This window comes from Engystomops pustulosus, chromosome 1, assembly GCF_040894005.1.
Source record: "Engystomops pustulosus chromosome 1, aEngPut4.maternal, whole genome shotgun sequence".
NCBI lineage: Eukaryota > Metazoa > Chordata > Amphibia > Anura > Leptodactylidae > Engystomops > Engystomops pustulosus.
In genome coordinates, this window is record NC_092411.1 from 230,946,168 (window position 1) to 230,968,793 (window position 22,626).

The 22,626-nt window shown below is 50.5% G+C and overlaps 1 protein-coding gene across 1 annotated transcript in view; it reads left to right on the top strand.

Annotated features, from left to right (window-relative positions):
* Nucleotides 1–18,307: 18,307 nt before the first annotated feature.
* The window catches only part of GASK1B (golgi associated kinase 1B), a 35,302-nt gene continuing 30,983 nt past the window's right edge, over nucleotides 18,308–22,626 (top strand). The window contains exon 1 of the mRNA XM_072120631.1: nucleotides 18,308–19,679. Within this exon, the coding sequence (XP_071976732.1) occupies nucleotides 18,785–19,679 (895 nt within the window). The 5' untranslated portion in view covers nucleotides 18,308–18,784. The remainder of the gene's footprint in view (nucleotides 19,680–22,626) is intronic.

Below are 22,626 nucleotides of genomic sequence, written 5' to 3' on the forward strand. Positions count from 1 at the left end.
ATCACTATCATCAAGTCTCTAACATAATATAATAGACTAATACAATAATTAGAGCAGCAATTCTCACATTATGTTCTTACTTATACCCTGATCCCTCCCAACCAGCTCGGATCCAACGGGACAGTCACTGCTCCCCTGGTTGTGCTGTATGATGTGCAGGTGATGACATCATATTCATGTGATGACATCATAATAATTAATGTGATAATGTAGTGCAGTGTATGGAGCTGGTGATGATGTGATCCATGCTTGCCCTCTATAGTGCTACATGCAGCAGGAGAGAGGAGGAGCTGCTGTGGGGGAATAGGAAAGGTAAGTACTTGTGTTTATTTATAGTACTTGTATTTTACTGTGCGGGGCACTAGAAGAGGGGGAGCTGCTTGGGGGAAATATAAGATAGTGCGGCTCTCCTAAGCTGGATTAAACTCTGGGAGCTTGGTGACTGAGGGGAGTCAACTCCCTTCGTTCCACGAAAAAGCCAACTCTTCGTTCCGGCTTGTTTGCGAACAACCCATCACTACCATAAGAGGGGGAACTGGGGGCAATAAAAGGCAGAAGTATGGGGGGCACTATAAGAGGGGGGGCTGCTGGGGGTGCACTATAAGAGGGGGAGCTGCTGGGGGTGAACTATAAGAGGGGGAGCTGCTGGGGGTGTACTTTAAGAGGGGGAGCTGCTGGGGGTGTACTATAAGAGGGGGAGCTGCTGGGGGTGCACTATAAGAGGGGGAGCTGCTGGGGGTGCACTATAAGACCAGGAGCTTCTACTATAAGAGGGGGAGCTGCTGGGGGTGCACTATAAGACCAGAAGCTTCTACAATAAGAGGGAGAGCTGCTGGGTGTTTACAATAATAGGGGAAGCTACTGGGAGTGGGGACAGCAAGAGGAGGGTACAATAAGTGAGTAATCTGCTCCATAAATCTCTGATCTGGGAACACACTTTTAACTTATTATCTCTCTGTCCTCATCTCAGTCTATCCAGTGATCAAAGCTACCTCTTGCGTCTACAGGACTTCTCACAAGCTGCATCTATTCTCTGGAATGCACTACCTCAAACTATCAGACTTTTACCTAACTACCAAAGTTTTACACTTGCCTTAAAAAGCCATCTTTTAATGGACGTAACTTTCACATTCTTTTCTCTAACCCTCGGCAGATTTCTCCTCCTTTCTATGTCATCCCTCACCACTTGATACCATTATACAGGTTACTATATCAATAGTGACTGGTTACTGGTTCATTCAGCATTATCTATTTATGGACTTAATTATTGGATGGCTGGACAATTGTAAGCTCTTGTAAACAGGGCCCTCCTTCATTGGACCTCAGGGTTGCCATGGCAACGATTACTGATAGTCATGGTAATGCACTATAGAAGATCACTATGATCGCGGCGGCTATGGAGTTAAACAGTCGGGACACCGGCTATTGCGTACTGACAGGATCCCGAAGTGATCACCGGGCACAGCTTCTGAGACCAGGCGATCAACATGACGTAACTCTAAGTCAAGGCGCAGTAACTACACGCATCCTATGACGTAGAGTTCTGTCAAGGTGCAGGAAGGGGTTAAAGGGCATCTACCACCAGGATGAAAGACTATATGCAAATTAGCCCCTGGGCCTCCAGGTGCCATTAACACCTATGCTAATGTGTGCTATTTGCATACAGCCCTTCATCCTGGTGCTAGATGCATTATAGACAATATTTAGTATAACAATTATTGTTACGTACTATGAAGTAATTATAAGAACTTTTCGTCAGCCTCTGTATTAAAGGAAGGGTTTCAAGTTGTAACACACAGACAATAGAACTAAAAGTCTCTATGGGAAGAGTCTGGAGGGAGGAGTCTGTGGACCATTGGATATGCAGGAAACAGTCCAAGCCTGGGATGACAGCAGGAATACAGAGGAACACTGGTAACACTGGCATGGACTAGAGACACTGCTGGACTGGAGCCCTGGAAGGCACAGCAGGAAGCACGGAGGCAAACAGAAGACTTGAGCCCTGGAAGGCACAGCAGGAAGCGTATGGGAACGCTGGAGACAGGAGACACGGAGGCGTCTGGAAACGCTGGAAGACAGGACACACCAGGAGCGTATGGGAAGGCTGGAGACACACAGGAACATGGAGGCATCTGAGAACACTGGAGACACACAGGAATACGGAGGCATCTGGGAACGCTGGAGACAGGAACACAGGAAAGTGTCTGGGAACGCTAATGGGCTTTCTCTTCCACAGGAACGGCTTAGGGAAGACTGGTATGGAAACCATTGGAGATCCTAGGAGAAGATCCGGCGGGGAGTGAAGGGAGGTGCCGGATCATAAGGGTGAGGTCGGATTAGCGAACTCCAATCAGGAGGACACTGGCCTTTTAAGTCCTGAGAAGTAGCAGCGGGAGCGTGCAGCCTGGAGGGAAGGAGGTGTGCGGCCTACACGCTGGGACCCGAGCAGAGCCAGGAGCCTGGAGAGGTGAGTAGGGGCCGGGAGGACACCAGCCTACATAAGAGGTCACGGGTGTACCCGCGATCCATATCGAGGATAGCGGGTATGGCCATGACACAAGTATTGATAAGCCACCTCCTATTAAGACAGACTGCGTATATTCACAGTCATCAGTGTGTACAGTTCACACCATATCACAAAAATCCATGCAGCTATTACCCCTTACATTACGGAGACCAAGCTGTGTCTGAAGAGTCTGCATAGGATCTTGGGTTGTTAAATTGTTGAAGTTTGAAAACTGTCTGTCAGGCTCCAGGGATAGTGGACCCACTGGATCACTGTGGACGATGACTTAAGCGGACACCTGGGACTGGAGTCTAAGTGGTACCCGCTTTTCACCAGAGCCCGCCGCAAAGCGGGTTGGACTTGCGTGATACCACCAGGTCGTTCCACAGGTGCGACTTTGTCTGTAGTGGCTGCAAAGGTGAAGTACGTAGTCGTTAGGCAGAATCGTAGTTGGGACAGGCAGGAGGTCAGGACGGGCAGCAGAGGAGCGTACTAAGGAAAGGATCCGGGGTCACAACAGGAAATCACTATCAACGCAAAGGACATTGGAACAAAGCTTTTTCTAAGGCTGCGAGGCACAAAGATCCGGCAGGGAAGACAGGAAGGGGCTGGGAACTTAACAAGAAGGGCATATGGCCAGTGCCAATTATCGGTGCGCTAGCGCTTTAAATCTGACAGAGCCGCAGGAGATGCCTCTGGATCCCAGTGAGATGCGTCGTGGATCCATTGACATCAGAGGAGTCCACCTCAGGAGCTGGCGGCGGTACTTGCCGGGAGAAGCAGTTCAGGATGACAGGCTTCAAAAGAAAGATATGAAAGGAGTTCGGGATGCGCATGGTGGGAGGAAGGCGCAGCTTGTAGGCCACAGGGCTGATGCGTTTCAGCACATCAAATGGACCCAGATAGCAAGGACCAAGCTTGTAGCTGGAAATCTTCAGCCGGACATATCTTGAAGACAGCCACACTTTATCACCCGGGGAGAGGACTGGAGGAGACCTGCGTCTCTTGTTGGCCTGGGTCTTGGTGCAGGCGGATGTCCGAAGTAGAGTTTGCTGTGTTTGCTCCCAGATGGATCTGAGCTCCTGAACCAATTCCTCACAGCAGGAATATCAGCAGGCACTGACAGAGGAAGAGGTGGGCATGGATGTCGTCCGGAGACAACAAAGAAGGGAGCAGCACCGGCAGACTCAGAGTCCAGAGAATTATATGAACATTCTGCTCAATCTAAGAGGGTAGTCCAATCATCCTGACGAGCAGAGACAAAGTGCCGTAGATCGCAGCCCAGAGTCTGGTTGACCCTTTCCACTTGTCCGTTTGACTGCGGATGATAGGCAGAAGAGAAGTCCAGCTTAACTTGCAGTTGGTTGCACAAGGAACGCCAGATATTGGAATCAAACTGGACCCCTCAATGTGTTGAGGAAACCCATGAAGCCTAAAGATGTGAACAAAGAACAAGCTGGCAAGACATAGAGCCGACGGCAGAGCAGGCAGAGGTACAAAGTGAGATATCCTGGAGAACCTATCTGTTACCACCCAGATGACTGTATTACTGGAGGTAAAAAAAGTCCATGGCTATGTGAGTCCATGGCAACTGGGTATCAGCAACGGCAGAACAGACCTGCTGGCTTAAAATGTGAAGACTTGTGATGGGCACAAGGAGCACAGGAACTCACAAAATCTCAAATGACCTTGACCAGATCTAGCCACCAGTAAAAACGAGTGTCACGGTTACACCCACGATCCTCGGTACGGATTGAGGGTGTACCCGTGCCTGCTGCCGCGGTCCCCGCTCCCCCAGCTCTCACTTACCTCTCCAGGCTCCGGCCTGCACTCTTGCTCCCAGCGTGTAGGCCGCATGCTTCTTCCATGCAGTCGCGTGCTCCTGCCACTAGAGGGAGCGCGCGCGGACTTCTCCCAGCCTTAAAGGGCCAGCGTCCTCCTTATTGGCTCTGGCATTCCAGGCTCGGCTATATAGCCTGGCGACTCCCAGCATCCCCTGCCGGATCTTCAGTTCACTCTTCTGAGGAGAAAGCCTTCTTGAGCGTTTCCAGACGCCTCTGAGTTCCCGTGTTCCCGGTTTCCTGTGTTCCGTGTTGTTCCCCTGTTCTGTGGCATCCTGTGGCGGTCCTGGCATCCTGTGGCGGTCCTGCCTGCCTGCCTTCCCGTGGTCCTGCCTGCCTTCCCGTGGTCCTGCCTGCCTGCCTTCCCGTGGTCCTGCCTGCCTTCCCGGGGTCCTGCCTGCCTTCCCGTGGTCCTGCCTGCCTGCCTTCCCGTGGTCCTGCCTGCCTTCCCGTGGTCCTGCCTGCCTTCCCGTGGTCCTGCCTGCCTGCCTTCCCGTGGTCCTGCCTGCCTGCCTTCCCGTGGTCCTGCCTGCCATCCGTGGTCCCCTTGTCCCTACCTTGGCTGCCACCGTGGGCCTAGTCGCACCCGTGGAGCGACCTGGTGACTCCCCGCCGCAGCAAGTCCATCCCGCTTTGCGGCGGGCTCTGGCGAAGACCAGGAGTTCACTTAGACTCCACTCCTGGGTGTGGCTAAGGTTGTTATCTCCCGCGGTGGTCCAGGGAGTCCACTTACTTAGTCCTAAGGGACTAATCCCCATAGACTGTGACAGTAAGATCCGGCCATGGACTCCGCCAAGGTCATGATCTCTGCCAAAGCCATGGACAGTGTCAAGGATCCATATCTACTTCTGGGTGACCTTCCCAGCACTGTTGCCCAGCAGGCCCAAGAGATTGCTACGCAAAAAGAACTCTTGGATAAACTCGCTGCCACCCTGCGGTTTATTACCTCCCAGCAGCAGGCTCATGTGACTCCTCCTGTTGTTTCTGTCCCACAGCCATGTTTTTCGGCAGCGAACTCTGGATCAGATTTTTTGATGCCAAACAAATTTGATGGCAACCCCAATTTTTGCAGGAGTTTTGTCGTCCAGTGCTCGTTATACATCAAGCTGACGTCCTCCCAGTCCACCCCCGAACGCACTAAGTTGGCATGTGTTTTTTCTTTGCTCACTGGAGAGGCACTGGACTGGGCTACTCCTCTATGGGATAGTGGTGACCTGGACATGGTTACTCATACCAAGTTCCTGGCAAAAATCCAGTCCAGATTTGAACCACCTCAAGTTCGATCACCTCATCTGTCCTGCATGGTTCCAGGGTCTCCAGTGTCTCCGCAGCTTCCCAGAGCTGCACCAGCGGCGCCCAAGCTTCCGCAGCTGCTCAGAGCTGCACCAGCGGCGCCCAAGCCTCCGCAGCTTCCCGGAGCTGCTCCAGTGGCGCCCAAGGCTGCGCAGCTTCCCAGAGCTGCTCCCGTGGCTGCGCAGCTTCCCAGAGCTGCTCCCGTGGCTGCGCAGCTTCCCAGAGCTGCTCCCGTGGCTCCGCAGCTTCCCAGAGCTGCTCCCGTGGCTCCGCAGCTTCCCAGAGCTGCTCTTGTGGCTCCGCAGCTTCCCAGAGCTGCTCTTGTGGCTCCGCAGCTTCCCAGAGCTGCTCTTGTCGCTCCGCAGCTTCCCAGAGCTGCTCCAGTGGCTCCGCAGCTTCCCGCAGCTGCTCCAGTGGCTCCGCAGCTTCCCAGAGCTGCTCCAGTGGCTCCGCAGCTCCCCGCAGCTGCTCCAGTGGCTCCGCAGCTCCCCGCAGCTGCTCCAGTGGCTCCGCAGCTTCCCAGAGCTGCTCCAGTGGCTCCGCAGCTCCCCGCAGCTGCTCCAGTGGCTCCGCAGCTTCCCAGAGCTGCTCCAGTGGCTCCGCAGCTCCCCGCAGCTGCTTCAGTGGCTCCGCAGCTCCCCGCAGCTGCTCCAGTGGCTCCGCAGCTCCCCGCAGCTGCTCCAGTGGCTCTGCAGCTCCCCGCAGCTGCTCCAGTGGCTCTGCAGCTCCCCGCAGCTGCTCCAGTGGCTCCGCAGCTCCCCGCAGATGCTCCAGTGGCTCCGCAGCTTGCCAATGCTGCTCCAGAGACTCTCCAGCCTCCGCAGCTCCCCGCAGCTGCTCCAGTGGCTTCTCAGCTCCCCGCAGCTGCTCCAGTGGCTCCGCATCTCCCCGCAGCTGCTCCAGTGGCTCCGCATCTCCCCGCAGCTGCTCCAGTGGCTCCGCAGCTCCCCGCAGCTGCTCCAGTGGCTCCGCAGCTCCCCGCAGCTGCTCCAGTGGCTCTGCAGCTCCCCGCAGCTGCTCCAGTGGCTCCGCAGCTCCCCGCAGCTGCTCCAGTGGCTCCGCAGCTTGCCAATGCTGCTCCAGAGACTCTCCAGCCTCCGCAGCTCCCCGCAGCTGCTCCAGTGGCTCCGCATCTCCCCGCAGCTGCTCCAGTGGCTCCGCAGCTGCTCCAGTGGCTCCTCAGCTCCCCGTAGCTGTTCCAGTGGCTCCGCAGCTTGCCAATGCTGCTCCAGAGACTCTCCAGCCTCCGCAGCTCCCTGCAGCTGCTCCAGTGGCTTCTCAGCTCCCCGCAGCTGCTCCAGTGGCTCCGCAGCTCCCCGCAGCTGCTCCAGTGGCTCCGCAGCTTGCCAATGCTACTCCAGAGACTCTCCAGCCTCCGCAGCTTCCCGCAGCTGCTCCAGAGACTCTCCAGCCTCCGCAGCTTGCCACGGCTGCTCCAGAGACTCTGCAGCTTGCCACGGCTGCTCCCGTGGCGCCCCAGTCTCCGCAGCTTGCCACGGCTGCTCCAGTGGCGTCCCAGACTCTGCAGCTTGCCACAGCTGCTCCAGTGGCGCCTCAGACTCCGCAGCTTGCCACGGCTGCTCCAGTGGCGCCCCAGGCTCCGCAGCTCCCCGCAGCTGCTTCAGTGGCTCTACAGCTCCCCGCAGCTGCTCCAGTGGCTCCGCAGCTCCCCGCAGCTGCTCCAGTGGCTCCGCAGCTTCCCGCAGCTGCTCCAGTGGCTCCGCAGCTACCCGCAGCTGATTCAGTGGCTCCGCAGCTCCCCGCAGCTACTCCAGTGGCTCCGCAGCTCCCCGCAGCTGCTCCAGTGGCTCCGCAGCTTGCCAATGCTGCTCCAGAGACTCTCCAGCCTCCGCAGCTCCCTGCAGCTGCTCCAGTGGCTTCTCAGCTCCCCGCAGCTGCTCCAGTGGCTCCGCAGCTCCCCGCAGCTGCTCCAGTGGCTCCGCAGCTCCCCGCAGCTGCTCCAGTGGCTCCGCATCTCCCCGCAGCTGCTCCAGTGGCTCCGCATCTCCCCGCAGCTGCTCCAGTGGCTCCGCAGCTGCTTCAGTGGCTCCTCAGCTCCCCGTAGCTGCTCCAGTGGCTCCGCAGCTTTCCAATGCTGCTCCAGAGACTCTCCAGCCTCCGCAGCTCCCTGCAGCTGCTCCAGTGGCTTCTCAGCTCCCCGCAGCTGCTCCAGTGGCTCCGCAGCTCCCCGCAGCTGCTCCATTGGCTCCGCAGCTTGCCAATGCTGCTCCAGAGACTCTCCAGCCTCCGCAGCTTCCCGCAGCAGCTCCAGAGACTCTCCAGCCTCCGCAGCTTGCCACGGCTGCTCCAGAGACTCTGCAGCTTGCCACGGCTGCTCCCGTGGCGCCCCAGTCTCCGCAGCTTGCCACGGCTGCTCCAGTGGCGTCCCAGAATCTGCAGCTTGCCACGGCTATTCTAGTGGCGCCCCAGACTCCGCAGCTTGCCACGGCTGCTCCAGTGGCGCCTCAGACTCCGCAGCTTGCCACGGCTGCCCCAGTGGCGCCCCAGGCTCCGCAGCTCCCCGCAGCTGCTCCAGTGGCTCCGCAGCTCCCCGCAGCTGCTCCAGTGGCTCCGCAGCTCCCGCAGCTGCTCCAGTGGCTCCGCAGCTCCCCGCAGCTGCTCCAGTGGCTCCGCAGCTCCCCGCAGCTGCTCCAGTGGCTCCGCAGCTTGCCAATGCTGCTCCAGAGACTCTCCAGCCTCCGCAGCTCCCCGCAGCTGCTCCAGTGGCTTCTCAGCTCCCCGCAGCTGCTCCAGTGGCTCCGCAGCTCCCCGCAGCTGCTCCAGTGGCTCCGCATCTCCCCGCAGCTGCTCCAGTGGCTCCGCATCTCCCCGCAGCTGCTCCAGTGGCTCTTCAGCTCCCCGCAGCTGCTCCAGTGGCTCCGCACCTTGCCAATGCTGCTCCAGAGACTCTCCAGCCTCCGCAGCTCCCTGCAGCTGCTCCAGTGGCTTCTCAGCTCCCCGCAGCTGCTCCAGTGGCTCCGCAGCTCCCCGCAGCTGCTCCAGTGGCTCCGCAGCTTGCCAATACTGCTCCAGAGACTCTCCAGCCTCCGCAGCTTCCCGCAGCTGCTCCAGAGACTCTCCAGCCTCCGCAGCTTGCCACGGCTGCTCCAGAGACTCTGCAGCTTGCCACGGCTGCTCCCGTTTCGCCCCAGTCTCCGCAGCTTGCCACGGCTGCTCCAGTGGCGTCCCAGACTCTGCAGCTTGCCACGGCTGCTCCAGAGACTCTGCAGCTTGCCACGGCTGCTCTAGTGGCGCCCCAGACTCCGCAGCTTGCCATGGCTGCTCCAGTGGTGCCCCAGTCTCCGCAGCTTGCCACGGCTGCTCCAGTGGCGCCCCAGTCTCCGCAGCTTGCCACGGCTGCTCCAGTGGCGTCCCAGACTCTGCAGCTTGCCACGGCTAATCCAGAGACTCTGCAGCTTGCCATTGCTACCCAAATGGCGCCCCAGATTCCGCAGCTTGCCACGGCTGCTCCAGAGACTCTGCAGCTTGCCAGTGCTGCCCAAGTGACGCCCCAGACTCCGCAGCTTGCCACGGCTGCTCCAGAGACTCCGCAGCTTGCCACGGCTGCTCTGGCCTCCCCTGAGGCTGCTCCGGTGTGCCTAGAGCCGACCCAGCCTGCTTCCCAAGTCTTCCCGGTGCCTTCTCTCCTCCTAAGGTGTCTCATCACCAAGAAGAATTGGAGGAGGCGAAGAAAGAAGAACAGCGGGCTGAAGAAGAAGAGAAGAGGGGCCCTAAGGGGGGGGGGTACTGTCACGGTTACACCCACGATCCTCGGTACGGATTGAGGGTGTACCCGTGCCTGCTGCCGCGTTCCCCGCTCCCCCAGCTCTCACTTACCTCTCCAGGCTCCGGCCTGCACTCTTGCTCCCAGCGTGTAGGCCGCATGCTTCTTCCATGCAGTCGCGTGCTCCTGCCACTAGAGGGAGCGCGCGCGGACTTCTCCCAGCCTTAAAGGGCCAGCGTCCTCCTTATTGGCTCTGGCATTCCAGGCTCGGCTATATAGCCTGGCGACTCCCAGCATCCCCTGCCTGATCTTCAGTTCACTCTTCTGAGGAGAAAGCCTTCTTGAGCGTTTCCAGACGCCTCTGAGTTCCCGTGTTCCCGGTTTCCTGTGTTCCGTGTTGTTCCCCTGTTCTGTGGCATCCTGTGGCGGTCCTGGCATCCTGTGGCGGTCCTGCCTGCCTGCCTTCCCGTGGTCCTGCCTGCCTGCCTTCCCGTGGTCCTGCCTGCCTGCCTTCCCGTGGTCCTGCCTGCCTGCCTTCCCGTGGTCCTGCCTGCCTTCCCGTGTTCCTGCCTGCCTTCCCGTGGTCCTGCCTGCCTTCCTTCCCGTGGTCCTGCCTGCCTGCCTTCCCGTGGTCCTGCCTGCCATCCGTGGTCCCCTTGTCCCTACCTTGGCTGCCACCGTGGGCCTAGTCGCACCCGTGGAGCAACCTGGTGACTCCCCGCCACAGCAAGTCCATCCCGCTTTGCGGCGGGCTCTGGCGAAGACCAGGAGTTCACTTAGACTACGCTCCCGGGTGTGGCTAAGGTTGTTATCTCCCGCGGTGGTCCAGGGAGTCCACTTACTTAGTCCTAAGGGACTAATCCCCAAAGACTGTGACAACGAGATATGAGAGCGATAGACCTCGCCATCCCATGGTACCCAGACAAACGAGAGCAGTGTCCCCAAGTTACTATCCACTTCCGAAGAGCTGTTCGGACATAGATCTTGCCAGGAGGAAGCTGCCTTAGGTCCACATGAGCAGCAACAACCAGAAGTTCCGGAGGAATGATTTGTTGAGGAGCTGGTTCTTCCCCAACAACATCAGAGGCACGAGAGAGAGCATCAGCTTTGACGTTCTTCTCGGCTGGACGGAAGTGAATCAAGAAGTTGAACCAGGAAAAGAAGAGGGACCAGCGAGCCTGTCTTGGATTGAGACACTGGGCGGTCTGGAGTTACAGGAGATTCTTGTGGTCAGTGTAGATATAGACCGGATGATGAGCTCCTTCCAGAAGATAGCGCCATTCCTCCAAAGCTAGCTTTATGGCCAGCAGTTCCTGATCACCAATTGAATAATTCCTCTCTGCGGCGGAGAAGGTTTTTGAGAAGAAGCCGCAGGATTCAACCTTTGGGCCCTTTCTGGGTGAGAACGGCTCCAGCACCAACAGATGAGGCATCAACCTCTAGCAGGAACGGTCTCTCAGTATCAGGCCGTGTGAGAACTGGAGCTGAGCCAATAGCAGACTTCAGTTTAGCGAAAGCTTCTTCAGCCACTGGAGGCCAGAGTCTCTGATTGACGTTCTTCTTGGTCAGTGCCACAATAGGAAATACAAGAGAGGAAAAATATGGAATAAATTGCCAGTAATAATTGGTGAAGCCCAGAAATCTGGAAAAGAGACGACTACGAGGGGACATGATTAATTTATATTAATATAGGAATGGTCCATACAAAAATATGGTGGTAAGTTGTTTCAGATTAAATCAAAAGAGGAGTGGGCACTGTCTCCATTTGGAGAAATCTAGGTTTAACCACCAGAGGCGACAGGGCTTTTTTACTATGAGAACTGTCAATCTGGGGAATAGACAGCAGGGACAGCAGAGAGCTTCAAGAAAGGTCTAGATGCCTTTTTACACCTAAATAACATTGATGGTTATGTTATATAGAATTGTTTCCCCTAAATCCTCATGCAATCCTTCCCTTCCTTGGTTGAACTTGATGGATAAGTGTCTTTTTTCAACCGTATAAACTATGATTTCACTATGATCTCTGTATAGCACGTAGACCTTCTCAAGCATAGCAGACAGCTTGGCAGAATCCATTTGAAGTCCTTTGTCAGAAATATAATGTATCCCAAGGCTACTTTGATGAAACTGGCTTTTCTCGAGCTTAGCATACAAGCGATTGGCCCTTAGGCGGACTTGCTGGACTGTGGAACTGATGAGACAACAGGTCAGAAGTCTCCACAAAGTCCTTATAAGAAGCTGGAAGACCTGTCAACAACATGGCAGGAACCAGATTGCGAGCCATGAGACAGCCAGAGTGACACTCTGCTCCCCAACAAAGGATTTAGTTTCCCTAGAGCTTGTTGCTGCAACCACAGGAGACCCAAAAGCACTGAGGAAGTAGAGTGGGGGAGCACATAAAAAGACAGTCTCTCCTTTTGCAATGCCCAAATTTGCAGAAACAGATGCTCCATACAGTAGTGGACCGGGTCATGGAGAATCTGTCCACTGATGGAAGAAATAACCAACTGCTTCTTTAGACGAACCACAGGAAAGTGATGCTGGGAGACAGCATCCATGAAATTCTCTGCAGAGCCAGGGTCCAGGAAGGCTGAGATTTGAACTGGGTTGCTTGTTCCAAAACTGAGACGAACAGGGACATTCAGACAAGGGGAAGCCACGCTCTCACCTAGGGACACTTCTCCCAAGAACCCTAAACACAGGCGTTTCTCTGGACACTGTGGACGGACTGAACAAGCCTCAAGAAAGTGCTCCGGACTTCCACAATAATGGAAGAGATTCTCCTGTCTTCGTCTGGAATGCTCATTGGGGGGTCAGATGAGCTCTATCTACTTGCATTGGTTCCTCTGTAGCAGACACTGCAGGTGGCAGCCATGGACTTTGGAAGACGAGCCAGCCAGGAAAAACGTTGGGTTTCCAACTGTTCCAGATGTTGCTCCTCTGAATGCTCAGCAAAGGATATCAATCTGAGTGGCCAGATGAGACCACTCAGCATAGACAGCAAGTCACATGCAGTCTTTAACTTGTCCCTTTTTAAAGGTCGCAATCAGGGCTGCTTCGTTCCAGGCTAACTCAGAGGCCAGAATACGGAACTGAACTGCGTAGTCACCAACGGATGAATCCCCTTGACGCAGGTTCAGTAGTGTGGACTCAGCTGAAGATGCCTGGGAAAGTTCCTCGAAGACAGACCGAAATTCAGCGAGAAACATGTAGAGAGATTAGCCGTGACTGGATCGTTCCTGTCCCAGAGGGGAGTAGCCCATACCAGGGCTTTTTTCAGGAAAGAAGGCTGATCACAAAAGCCACCTTAGCCCGCTCTGTTGCGAACTGCTTAGGTATGAGTTCGATATGTAGAGAGCAGTGAGTAAAGAAGCCCCTGCATAACTTGGCCTCACTGTCATATTTGGGGGGCATGGATAAACGTAGCCTGGGTTCAGCAGGAGACAATGCAGCCGTGGTAACGGAAGGTTCCATAGGTACTGGACACTGTTGCTGAGTAGCCAACAGTTGCTGCAAGGCGGCGGTGACTTGTCCAAGTTGCTGTCCTTGGGCGGCAATCTGTTGAGACTGCTGGACCACGAAGGTGATAAGATCAGCCAGTTCTGGAGGCGGAACCTCGACGGGGTCCATGGCTGGATCTTACTGTCAGGCTCCAGGGATAGTGGACCCACTGGACCACTGTGGACGATGACGTAAGCCGTCTAAGTGGCACCCGGTTTTCACCAGAGCCAGCCGCAAAGTGGGTTGGACTTGCTGCAGTTTGGTACCACCAGGTCGTTCCACAGGTGTGACTTTGTTCACAGTGGCATCCAAGGCAAGGTACGTAGACGTTAGGCAGAATTGAAGTCAGGGGAAAGGCAGGAGGTCAGGACGAGCAGCACGGGATCAGAGTCGCGGCTGTAGCAACAGGTGAAGGCAGGCAGCAGAGGATAGTAGTCAGGTACGGATCGGGGTCACAATGGGAAATCACTATAAATGCAAAGGACATGGGAACAAAGCTTTTTCTAAGGCTGTGAGACACAAAGATCTGGCAGGGAAGACAGGGGCTGGGAATTTAACAAGAACGGCGAGGTGAGTCACGCGGTGAGCGCAGCGGCCCGCACAGAGTTACACAGTGTGTCTGCGACCCAGAGACAAGGGGCACCCGTGACACTTTCTAACCATTAAAGATAAGTATTTTGTTAGTTATCAGACCATATGTGTGAGTAAATTGATTTTAATAGTAGCTGATCATTTATCACTAGGCATAAAATAAACAACAACTTTAATATACAGCTAATAATAGTCTTGTAAAGCCAAGGAGGGAAAGCAAGAATAACCTTGTGTATATGTGCTTTTATGTCCTAATGTGATATTGCAATGTTGTAATAATCTCTATGTACTGTATTTGTAATGGACATGCAAATACAATAAAATCTACCATGCACCCGAAACCCTGCTGCCTACAGTACAGACCAGTAGAGGTCCCCATTGCAGTTCATAATCACAAACTGTAATGCATTGTACAGCCCTACTCTTCTTATCACACCTTAGGAATACCTTCAGAAAAATATGATTGAAACATGAACTGTTACTGGAGTCATCTAATAATTAAAACTGCTTTAGTAGAAAAAAATGAGAGAGCTGCAGTTTTAGGCTTTTTTGTACTTCCTTATGAGATATTTCACCAGTCTTGTGGTTTTTTATTTATCACTTCAGCAAAATGTGAAAGTACAGATTGTTCTTCACATCACATGATGTCTTGTTACAATGATAGGAAGGTAGGATTTTCGCTTCCTGCTTATCTATTATTGTGAGAGCAACATCATGTAGGGTATCTGCACACATTGGGGCACATTTACTTACCCGGTCCATTCGCGATCCAGCGGCGCATTCTATGTGGAGGATTCGGGTCTTCCGGCGATTCACTAGGGTAGTGCGCCCGATATCCACCAGGTGTCCCTGCTGCGCTGAAGTCTGTCGGAGTTGACCATGCTACGCTGGGTGCAGGTAAGTGCATGTCAAGCGACACTTTTTTAAAAAAAATATGGAGGTTTTTCCAAATCCGTCGGGTTTTGTTACGGCCACGTCCCCCCCCATTTCCGATGGCCGATGTGCCACAATCCGATCGCGTGCGCCAAAACCCTGGGGCAATACAGGGAAAATCCTGCAAAGTTGCAACCCATTTAAAAAAAAAAATCTGGAATGAAAATCTGATTTTAAAATTAACATGCAGCAAAAAAAAAATAACTATAATAACTATAATATGCACTGAAACAGATGTGCCCCAGTAGCTGCTGACCACATGGGGGATGTACACAGCAGGTATTAGAGATGAGGGATCCCTAATCCTGTCTTCTGCTGTCCCCTTCCCTCTTCTTATTTGAGCTGCCAATTCATGCTGTGTACTATGGATGATGTGCCCTGTTATATACTTATTATGCTATACATATATGTGCAGGATAATATGTATATAATGGTGAACATTCTCCATTCTTTGTGTGTGAAGTGGGATTCCAAGGCCCCCTGACACTGTGGGCCCCTTGGCTGTTGCAGCTGTATTTACGCCCCTGGTTACACTACATTGTATTATGGTGGCATATTCTAATATTATAGCAGATTCTAGGTCAAAATCTTGTTGCACTGCTCAGCATTCTGGGTGTGGAATGAAGAATTTTAATTTTGTGTTCAGCAGATTAATTGTGCTCCAAAACCAGAAGACATGTATATCTGTTTTCCAGCAGAGGGCAGACGGAGAAGAGTTTGATAGAGATGTAGTGTGCAATGGTTCTATGACTTCATTTGTTCCTGATCATTATTCTCAATATTATTAAAGGGGTTGTCCCAGAGTAAGAATAAATTGCTAGTTGGCCGGAGGGGGTCTGCACAAAAAAATTAACTTGTACTTACCCCGTTCCTTGCTCCCAGTGCCCTGTGCCGCGGTCCTTCCACGGTTGCCCCTGTTTGTTTACTGGAGCACAGAAGCTCCGCTCAGAGGACGGGGTGCTGTATCAGGTTCTGGGACATGGTGATGGTAGGGCGTGCCCGGCCGCCCTGAAGTTCTCAGAGCTGAGCTTCCCTGTAAACAAACAGGGGCACTGTATGAAGGGACTGCGGGGTGGGACATCGCAAACATCGGGCGAGGTAAGTACAAGTTTATTTTTTTACCCAAACACCCCCCCCCCATACAACCCCTTCATTGGCTTCATTTTTTATGTAAAACTTTAGTCTTATTGTTACAGTAAGAAAAAGAACAACAATCTTTACAGCATAACTAAACTTTCCACAACATTTTATGAATCAATAGGGCAGATAATTCTAGTATTTAAGCAGTTTGTGTAATTCAACTGACAGCTCAGAGATAAAATGTGTAATGACTTGACTGTTAGGGTACATGCACACAATGTATTCCCACCGTACCGTAGCACGGCGGGCATACATTTGTGCGGCGGAGAGGAGCAGGGGATGAGCGCAGCTAACCCACGCCCCTCGACATAGGAGTATACAGCGCATGGCGCCGTATCACGCAGAAAGATAGGACATGTCCTATCTTTCTACGGACTGCAGAGCGGTACGGTGCCGCACGTGTGCTGCACCGTACCGCTCCCGTACAGGGTAGTGAGCCCATAGCGATGTATTGGGGACATATATCGGCCGTATATATGTCGGCCGTATATACGTCCCCCATACATGTATGTGAATGTATCCTTAGGGTGGTTTTTTTCTCACACCAGTGATCTTTCACTGAATCCATTTTGGCTTTTGGACACATACAGATTGGTTTCCTCCTCCTGGCTTCAGTGATTTTCCACTGATACATTACTGAACCATTCTTTTTTTAATGGGCTTGGGTTTTTTCACACTTCAGTTTTTTCACTAATCAGTTGTTGCCAGTGAAAAACTGGTCTATACTGGTCACTGAAAAACTGAAGTGTGAAAAAGCCCATTGAAAAGAATATTTCAGTAAGGCATCAGTGAAAAATCAGGAAGAGAAAACCAATCTGTATGTGTCCATAAGCCAAAATGGGTTCAGTGAAATGGGCACCTTTAACATAGGACTTGCAACACATTTCTGTCAGACATTGCAGGATAAATCAGGTCCAAATGTGTACCAGAACGCCCCCTTCAGTGCAAAAATTTGTGTTCCGTGAAGAATAGTGCAGCCGCACCACAAAAAGTGGCATAAGTACTTCTAAAATATCTGTGCAAGCAGTTTGCATCTAAAACAACGTGCAAAATCAGCCAAGAAAACTGGTGCACCTCCCTTAGTAAATGTGCCCTCTGTGTCACTTCTGCTGCAGCACATGTAGCTTCCCACTTGGCTAACTACTGCTTTTATTAATAGTACTAACAGCTGAATGGTGGAGAGTAAAAGTAAAAGCACCACTTATGGCAACAGAAAAGCAGTAGCTGTCAATGTCAGGTCTCCTTTAAGATTGCCTAAGATTATGAAACTGCTGAAAAAGTAGGTAATGTAATAAAATAATAAATGACTAATAATCATGTATATGAACCTCTATTGTTCTAGTCCTACGACTCTTGTGGTTTCCATTGATGACATAAAGTGGTCCTACATCAATGACATCATTCATGTAATCACTGCAACCAGTGAATGGCAATCTTTAAAGGGGTATTCCCACGAAGACAAGTTTCTTATATGTACTCAGGATAACAAAATAACACATTCGCTAATTCACTGTTATTAACAAAAATACTGCTTTTCACAGTCCAAACTGTCTTTATCAGTCCTGGTGTACACAATTTCAGTTGCCTCTAAACACGACCCTGTAACTTCTGAATTAGGGTCGAGTGGCCGCCATCTTTGATTCCTGTGTTGCTGCTGAGTTTCTGTCTCTCTCTGCTCTTAGCCTGTAGCTCCACCCCCTGCAGTCTAGCAAAGACCTCACAGACACTCACTTCCTGCCAGCAAACACATCACGAGCAGAGAGGTGCTGCAAACTTCAAACTCCAGGCAGATAAGTTATCCGGGGGAAGGGGGAGGCAGGTACATATGTGTGAGAGCAGAGATGTAGCAGAGTGTAAAAGCCTGTCAGCCTGTCTGTAATGCCTCTGTGCAATAGGTATCTCATCATCTCTGATCTGTTTCATCTCTCTCTTTCTATAGGTCAGTGTGTTAGTACAATGTCAGAAGCGAGATGAAAGTATATATACACGTGTACCCTAATAATCTAACCATATTGTCACCACACAGAATTAGATGGATCATTTGTGTCTGCCTAGGGAGCCCCCGCCCACACCTTGGTATTTTGCATTGAGCAGCCTAGGGAGTGATAGGAGCTAAAACAGCAATAAAAGTGAGTAAAATTGTAAAGTAAGGGGTTAAAATCATCTTTATTGTGTAAACATCACAAGGAGATTGAGATTTGAGAACTTTCTTTCGTTGGAAAATCCCTTTAAAGTGTATGTGATGCAGGATGTGAAAGGTGGTGACAATGGCGTTCCTTATCGAATGCAAGTTGCAGCTATTTCATAAAAGCATGGATGCATTCTATCCCGTATCCTGTATGTTTTGACAGCTATAAGGGCGTTGCCATTTTCAGAGCAGTTTTTGAGCCAAAGAAATGGATTTAAGGAATATAGGAACATATAAATGAAAAATGGCTCAAAGTTGCAGTTGTTTTTTTCTGCACAAAAAAGTGTAAAATAATCAATTAGCAGCTAGAAAACCCCCACACCACCCCCATAGAGCAGCGCTGTTTCCTTACTGTAAGCTGTCCCCATCTCCCTTTCCTACAAGTAGGAAGAAAACACCCAGAGACAAAGGAAGAGGTCATAGAACAGATGACAGCTCAGCTGCTGACTACAGACAGAATAGAATATTTCCACATCACATATTACAGCTCTTAGAGAATCGCGCTGAACAAGCCAGAACTAACAAGCCCCAGCAAAGTCCAGGTAGAACTAGCAGCAATGTCCATACATAACTGGTGACTTCTTATTTTAAGACGATTAATAAGAATAAGGGCGTTGGGGACTTGAGAGATTGTTTCCATTTAAGTATAATGCACAAACATGTTTCTAATTCTCTCTGGAATTCCTATGCTGTTATATAATAGAAAGTTACTGTCAGCTCCCAGTTTTATAAGAAGCTCCTCATCATGGGCTGCGGAATTAACTCTTAATGCACTGAGACATTTCCTGGCAGGACAGAAGAGAGTTCCCAGTAACAATTGCTAGGCAGGCAGCCCCTGACATTTGCACTGGAGATCTCCTCCTCTCTGTGTTTACACAGTTGTCTCCATTCATTCACTTCCCTAGTGGTGGTTGATAGCAGGCTCTGTGCGGTGGAGGGTCACAGTCACATTCCTCTTCTCAGGCTCAGCACAGGATCCTTCTACTACTACTTCTTATAGTATTTCTAAGCAGCATGCAAGATCCCAGCAGGAGATCCCAGCTATTTGACAGCTGTCACTATGTAGGATGCCTGGAGAGATGACCTCTACTCGCCCAGGAACACTCAGGGTCTCATTCATCTTATTATTCTGCTCCTGGATCTTTAGGACTTGGGGTGGGAGACGACCCAAGAGCAGGAGGAATCTGATACTGGTCTGCACCGCTTGTCTGCTCTATGGGATTTTTGTTGTGACCCAAGCAGGTAACTTTTTTCCACAGCACAAAAATCCTAGTAGGACGGATGATACAGACGGAGATGGAGAATCTAAGCAGCAAAGAAACTTTTTGGAACAAAACACTTTTTATGTTGAAAATGCCCAGCCTCTTGGGGGAGCAATAAACAGTTCTACAACACTCCAGCCAAATGTTGTATATATCACCTTGAGGTCCAAGAGGAGTAAACCAGCCAATATCAGGGGGACAGTGAGACCAAAGAAGAGAAGAAAGTTTGGCATAGTTGGCCAGCATGAGTTTGGATATAGCATGCAGGACACTGGTAGAGTGAAGGACAAATTTATGGAAAGTCATAAACTCAAAGGAACCCCTACACACAAGTCTGGGGGTACAGTGGCAATCTTAGTGCAGGATGCAAGGGGGGATAGCACCCAGAGTAACATTAGGATTTACAGTGACCGTGCCCCTCCTTGGTTTAGCGCTGAAGACATCAAGGCAATGAGGTTCTTGGCTGACGCCAGGATACTCAGAATCACACAATTGCCATCAAGTCAGACGTATCTCATCTATGAAACCCCGTCCAAAAAAAGGCTTGCTGCATCTGTGCCACCCCCAACATGCCAGGGAATGTGTGGTCTTGTTAGAAGACCCTTGGACATGAGTGAAGTGTTTGCTTTCCACTTGGATCGGATACTGGGGCTTAACCGGACTCTGCCATCTGTGAGCAGAAAGTTTGAGTTCGCCCAAGGTAAGAGGATGTATTGTTCATTATAGTGAGGATCTGGTTTCCTGAATTACGTGGATTACAGCCACCTGTCAGATCCACGTTGACATAGATGTATTCGGATTGATCAGTAAAATATACAATACAGTTAACCTATACAAATCCCTCAATTCTACAAATCTATTCTGTTTCTTGTTTGCATGTGATTTTCTGGTAAAGCTGAGTGACATCAGATATGGGCACCATTAAAGTCAGTTCTAAACAGCAAACCAGATATGTTGGCATGGGATCACAAAAGAGAACTCTCCCTTTGTGTAAGGGGAGAAATATTTTTAATGGGAGTAATTATGTCAGACTTAAGGCTTGCCAAGTCAATTGCTATTTGTTTCAACACTAGATGACAATATTTATTGCAGCTTTAAAAAGAGCTTTTGAATTGAATAATAATAAAGAAAAATCTTTATTTATTTAGTGCAATCATTTTCTGTAGCGCTTTACAAAATCAGAGGGGATGTATACAAAATGAAATAAAAATACATTACACAGTACAGTCATATGGAACAAAGGCGATATTGATAAGGGAATGAACAGCGCATGATAAATATCCCCCTTTAGGTTTGTTTTTAAAGAAAAATTTGCCATTTGTTTTTATGCATTGCGAACTAAAAGTACATTGAGAATACTGTAGCAAGACTGATGCAGAAACATATCTTGTTTAATCCCTAATCTGAGTGGTTTTGCTCAAAAAAACTATTATAAAATTAAGGGCTTTGGGAAAGCTGGGTGAAGACTGCCTGCCATGCATAAGCACATTACACAGAGCTGCCTGAACTGTCCAGACAGGACTAATCAACCTGAAATGGATGACTCATACACAGCAGCTGGGAGATGGTGCAGTGATTGATTACTTCTGCCTGTCAGATCTCCCCTCCCTCTCCACATCCTGCTGCTGCTAGTTTGCACAGGCAGAGTGAGAAGGGAGAGAGCAAGGGGTTGGTTAGACATGTTCTGCTCATTGTAACAGTCTGTGAATCTGCAGCACTGAGGGGTTCTGGTAACATCCTCAGAATCCTTCAAGCTTATTAGAAAAATTTGAAATGTTCATTTTAGAAGGAAGGATGCTATGGATAACACATATAAAAATATTACCACATTCATGGTCCCTGGATCGATGAATAAAGTGCCCTTGGTTTATCATGATAGATTTCCTTTAACCTGTTAGTGCTCTTTGACGTACTGTTAATACATCAAAGAGCCGATGACACTTCAGCTCTACATCGAAGCTGACCTGTCATTGGGAAGCATGGGGTTCAGCGGTAAGCTACCCCTGACAACACAGTGTAACAATAGTGGTGTTCGGGAGAAATTGACTAACAAATTGTAAATGGGTTTTCTCTTTTTAACTTTTGTGAATGTGTAAATTTTAGGGCTAAATGAACATATAACTGACAAAATTGGACCATTTTACATTTCACCAGCATTACTGAAAGCAAGAGTGTTCCTAAAATGTATAATTTTTTACATTTTTTAATAAATAAACCTACAAAAAATTCTTAAAATAACTTGGATGTGTAAAAGTGTTCAAAACTATATAAAGTGACATGTGTCAGATTACAAAAATGGGGCTGAGCCATAAGGTATAAACTGGCTGCGTCTTAAAGGGGTTATAACAAGTTTGATAGTTAACATGAATACGGGAAAGCAATCTGTACAGACCTCCGCTAATCACAAGAACTAGGTCCCTGTTCTAACAAATTGATGGAGCTGCAGGTATGACACACCATTCAATACTAAGGGAGGATTGGAAATTTCTGAGCACAGTGCTCAGCTATCTCTTGCATTCACTTACTATGAGGTTGCCTGAAATTGTCAGCCATTGTACTTAATATATAATGGTCCAACAGAATTGAGAGAAGTGGCAAGACGCGTGCTCCACTTGCATTCCATCAATTAGTGATAATTGAGCTCATTTTTATGATTGTTTGGGGTCCATTTTCGTGTTCAATGGAGATTCAAGCAGTTGGACTGCTACTGATCAAATTGTTAGGGTATCCCTATCCAAACTTTGCACAGCCCTTTTAAATTGGTGGGACAGTGCTCATTTGTGAACTTCATCTCCAGTGATCTGGTTTTTCCCATGTGGCGCCAAAAAATCCAAATCACCAGATCTCTGTTCAAACAGGGACAACCTAAGGCAGAAGCAATGCAGAATGACAGTCTCTGACACAGGTAGATAGTTTTTTCCTGTGTGACCCAATGGGGCAGATTTACTTACCCGGTCCATTCGCGATCCAGCGGCGCGTTCTCTGCGCTGGATTCGGGTCCGGCCGGGATTTATCAAGGTAGTTCCTCTGCCGTCCACCAGGTGGCGCTGCTGCGCTGAAAAGCATCGGAACGCACTGGAGTTCACCGAGCCAGGCTGAGTGAAGGTAAGTGCAAGCTCCGCGACAGATTTTTTTTTTAAATGCGGCGGTTTTTCCGAATCCATCGGGTTTTCGTTCGGCCACGCCCCCCAATTTCCGTTGCGTGCATGCCGGCACTGGTGCGCCACAATCCGATCGCGTGCGCCAAAATCCCGGGGCATTTCAGGGGAAATCGGCGCAAATTGGAAATATTCAGGTAACATGTCGGGAAAATGTGAATCGGGCCCTTTGTAAATTACCCCCAATGTTTTTATATTGATCTTCAATAAAGAATTTTAAGAAAGAGTTCCCTGAGCTGAAGTGTTGTATTCTTTTGTTCTTTCTTCAATATAAGGTATCCTAGATATAGGCTGATGAAGCCACTTGTGGACTATTGAACACAAGGGACAGAAAAATAATAAAATCAGAAATATAATCTGCCTGTTTGATATGTGGATTATGTGGTGGATTTGTGATAGATTTCTTCCAGTGCATGGGGTGAGATCCATGGGAAAAAAATCCTTGTATATTTAAGAAACAGAGCTATGTTAAATGTATCTAACAGTTTA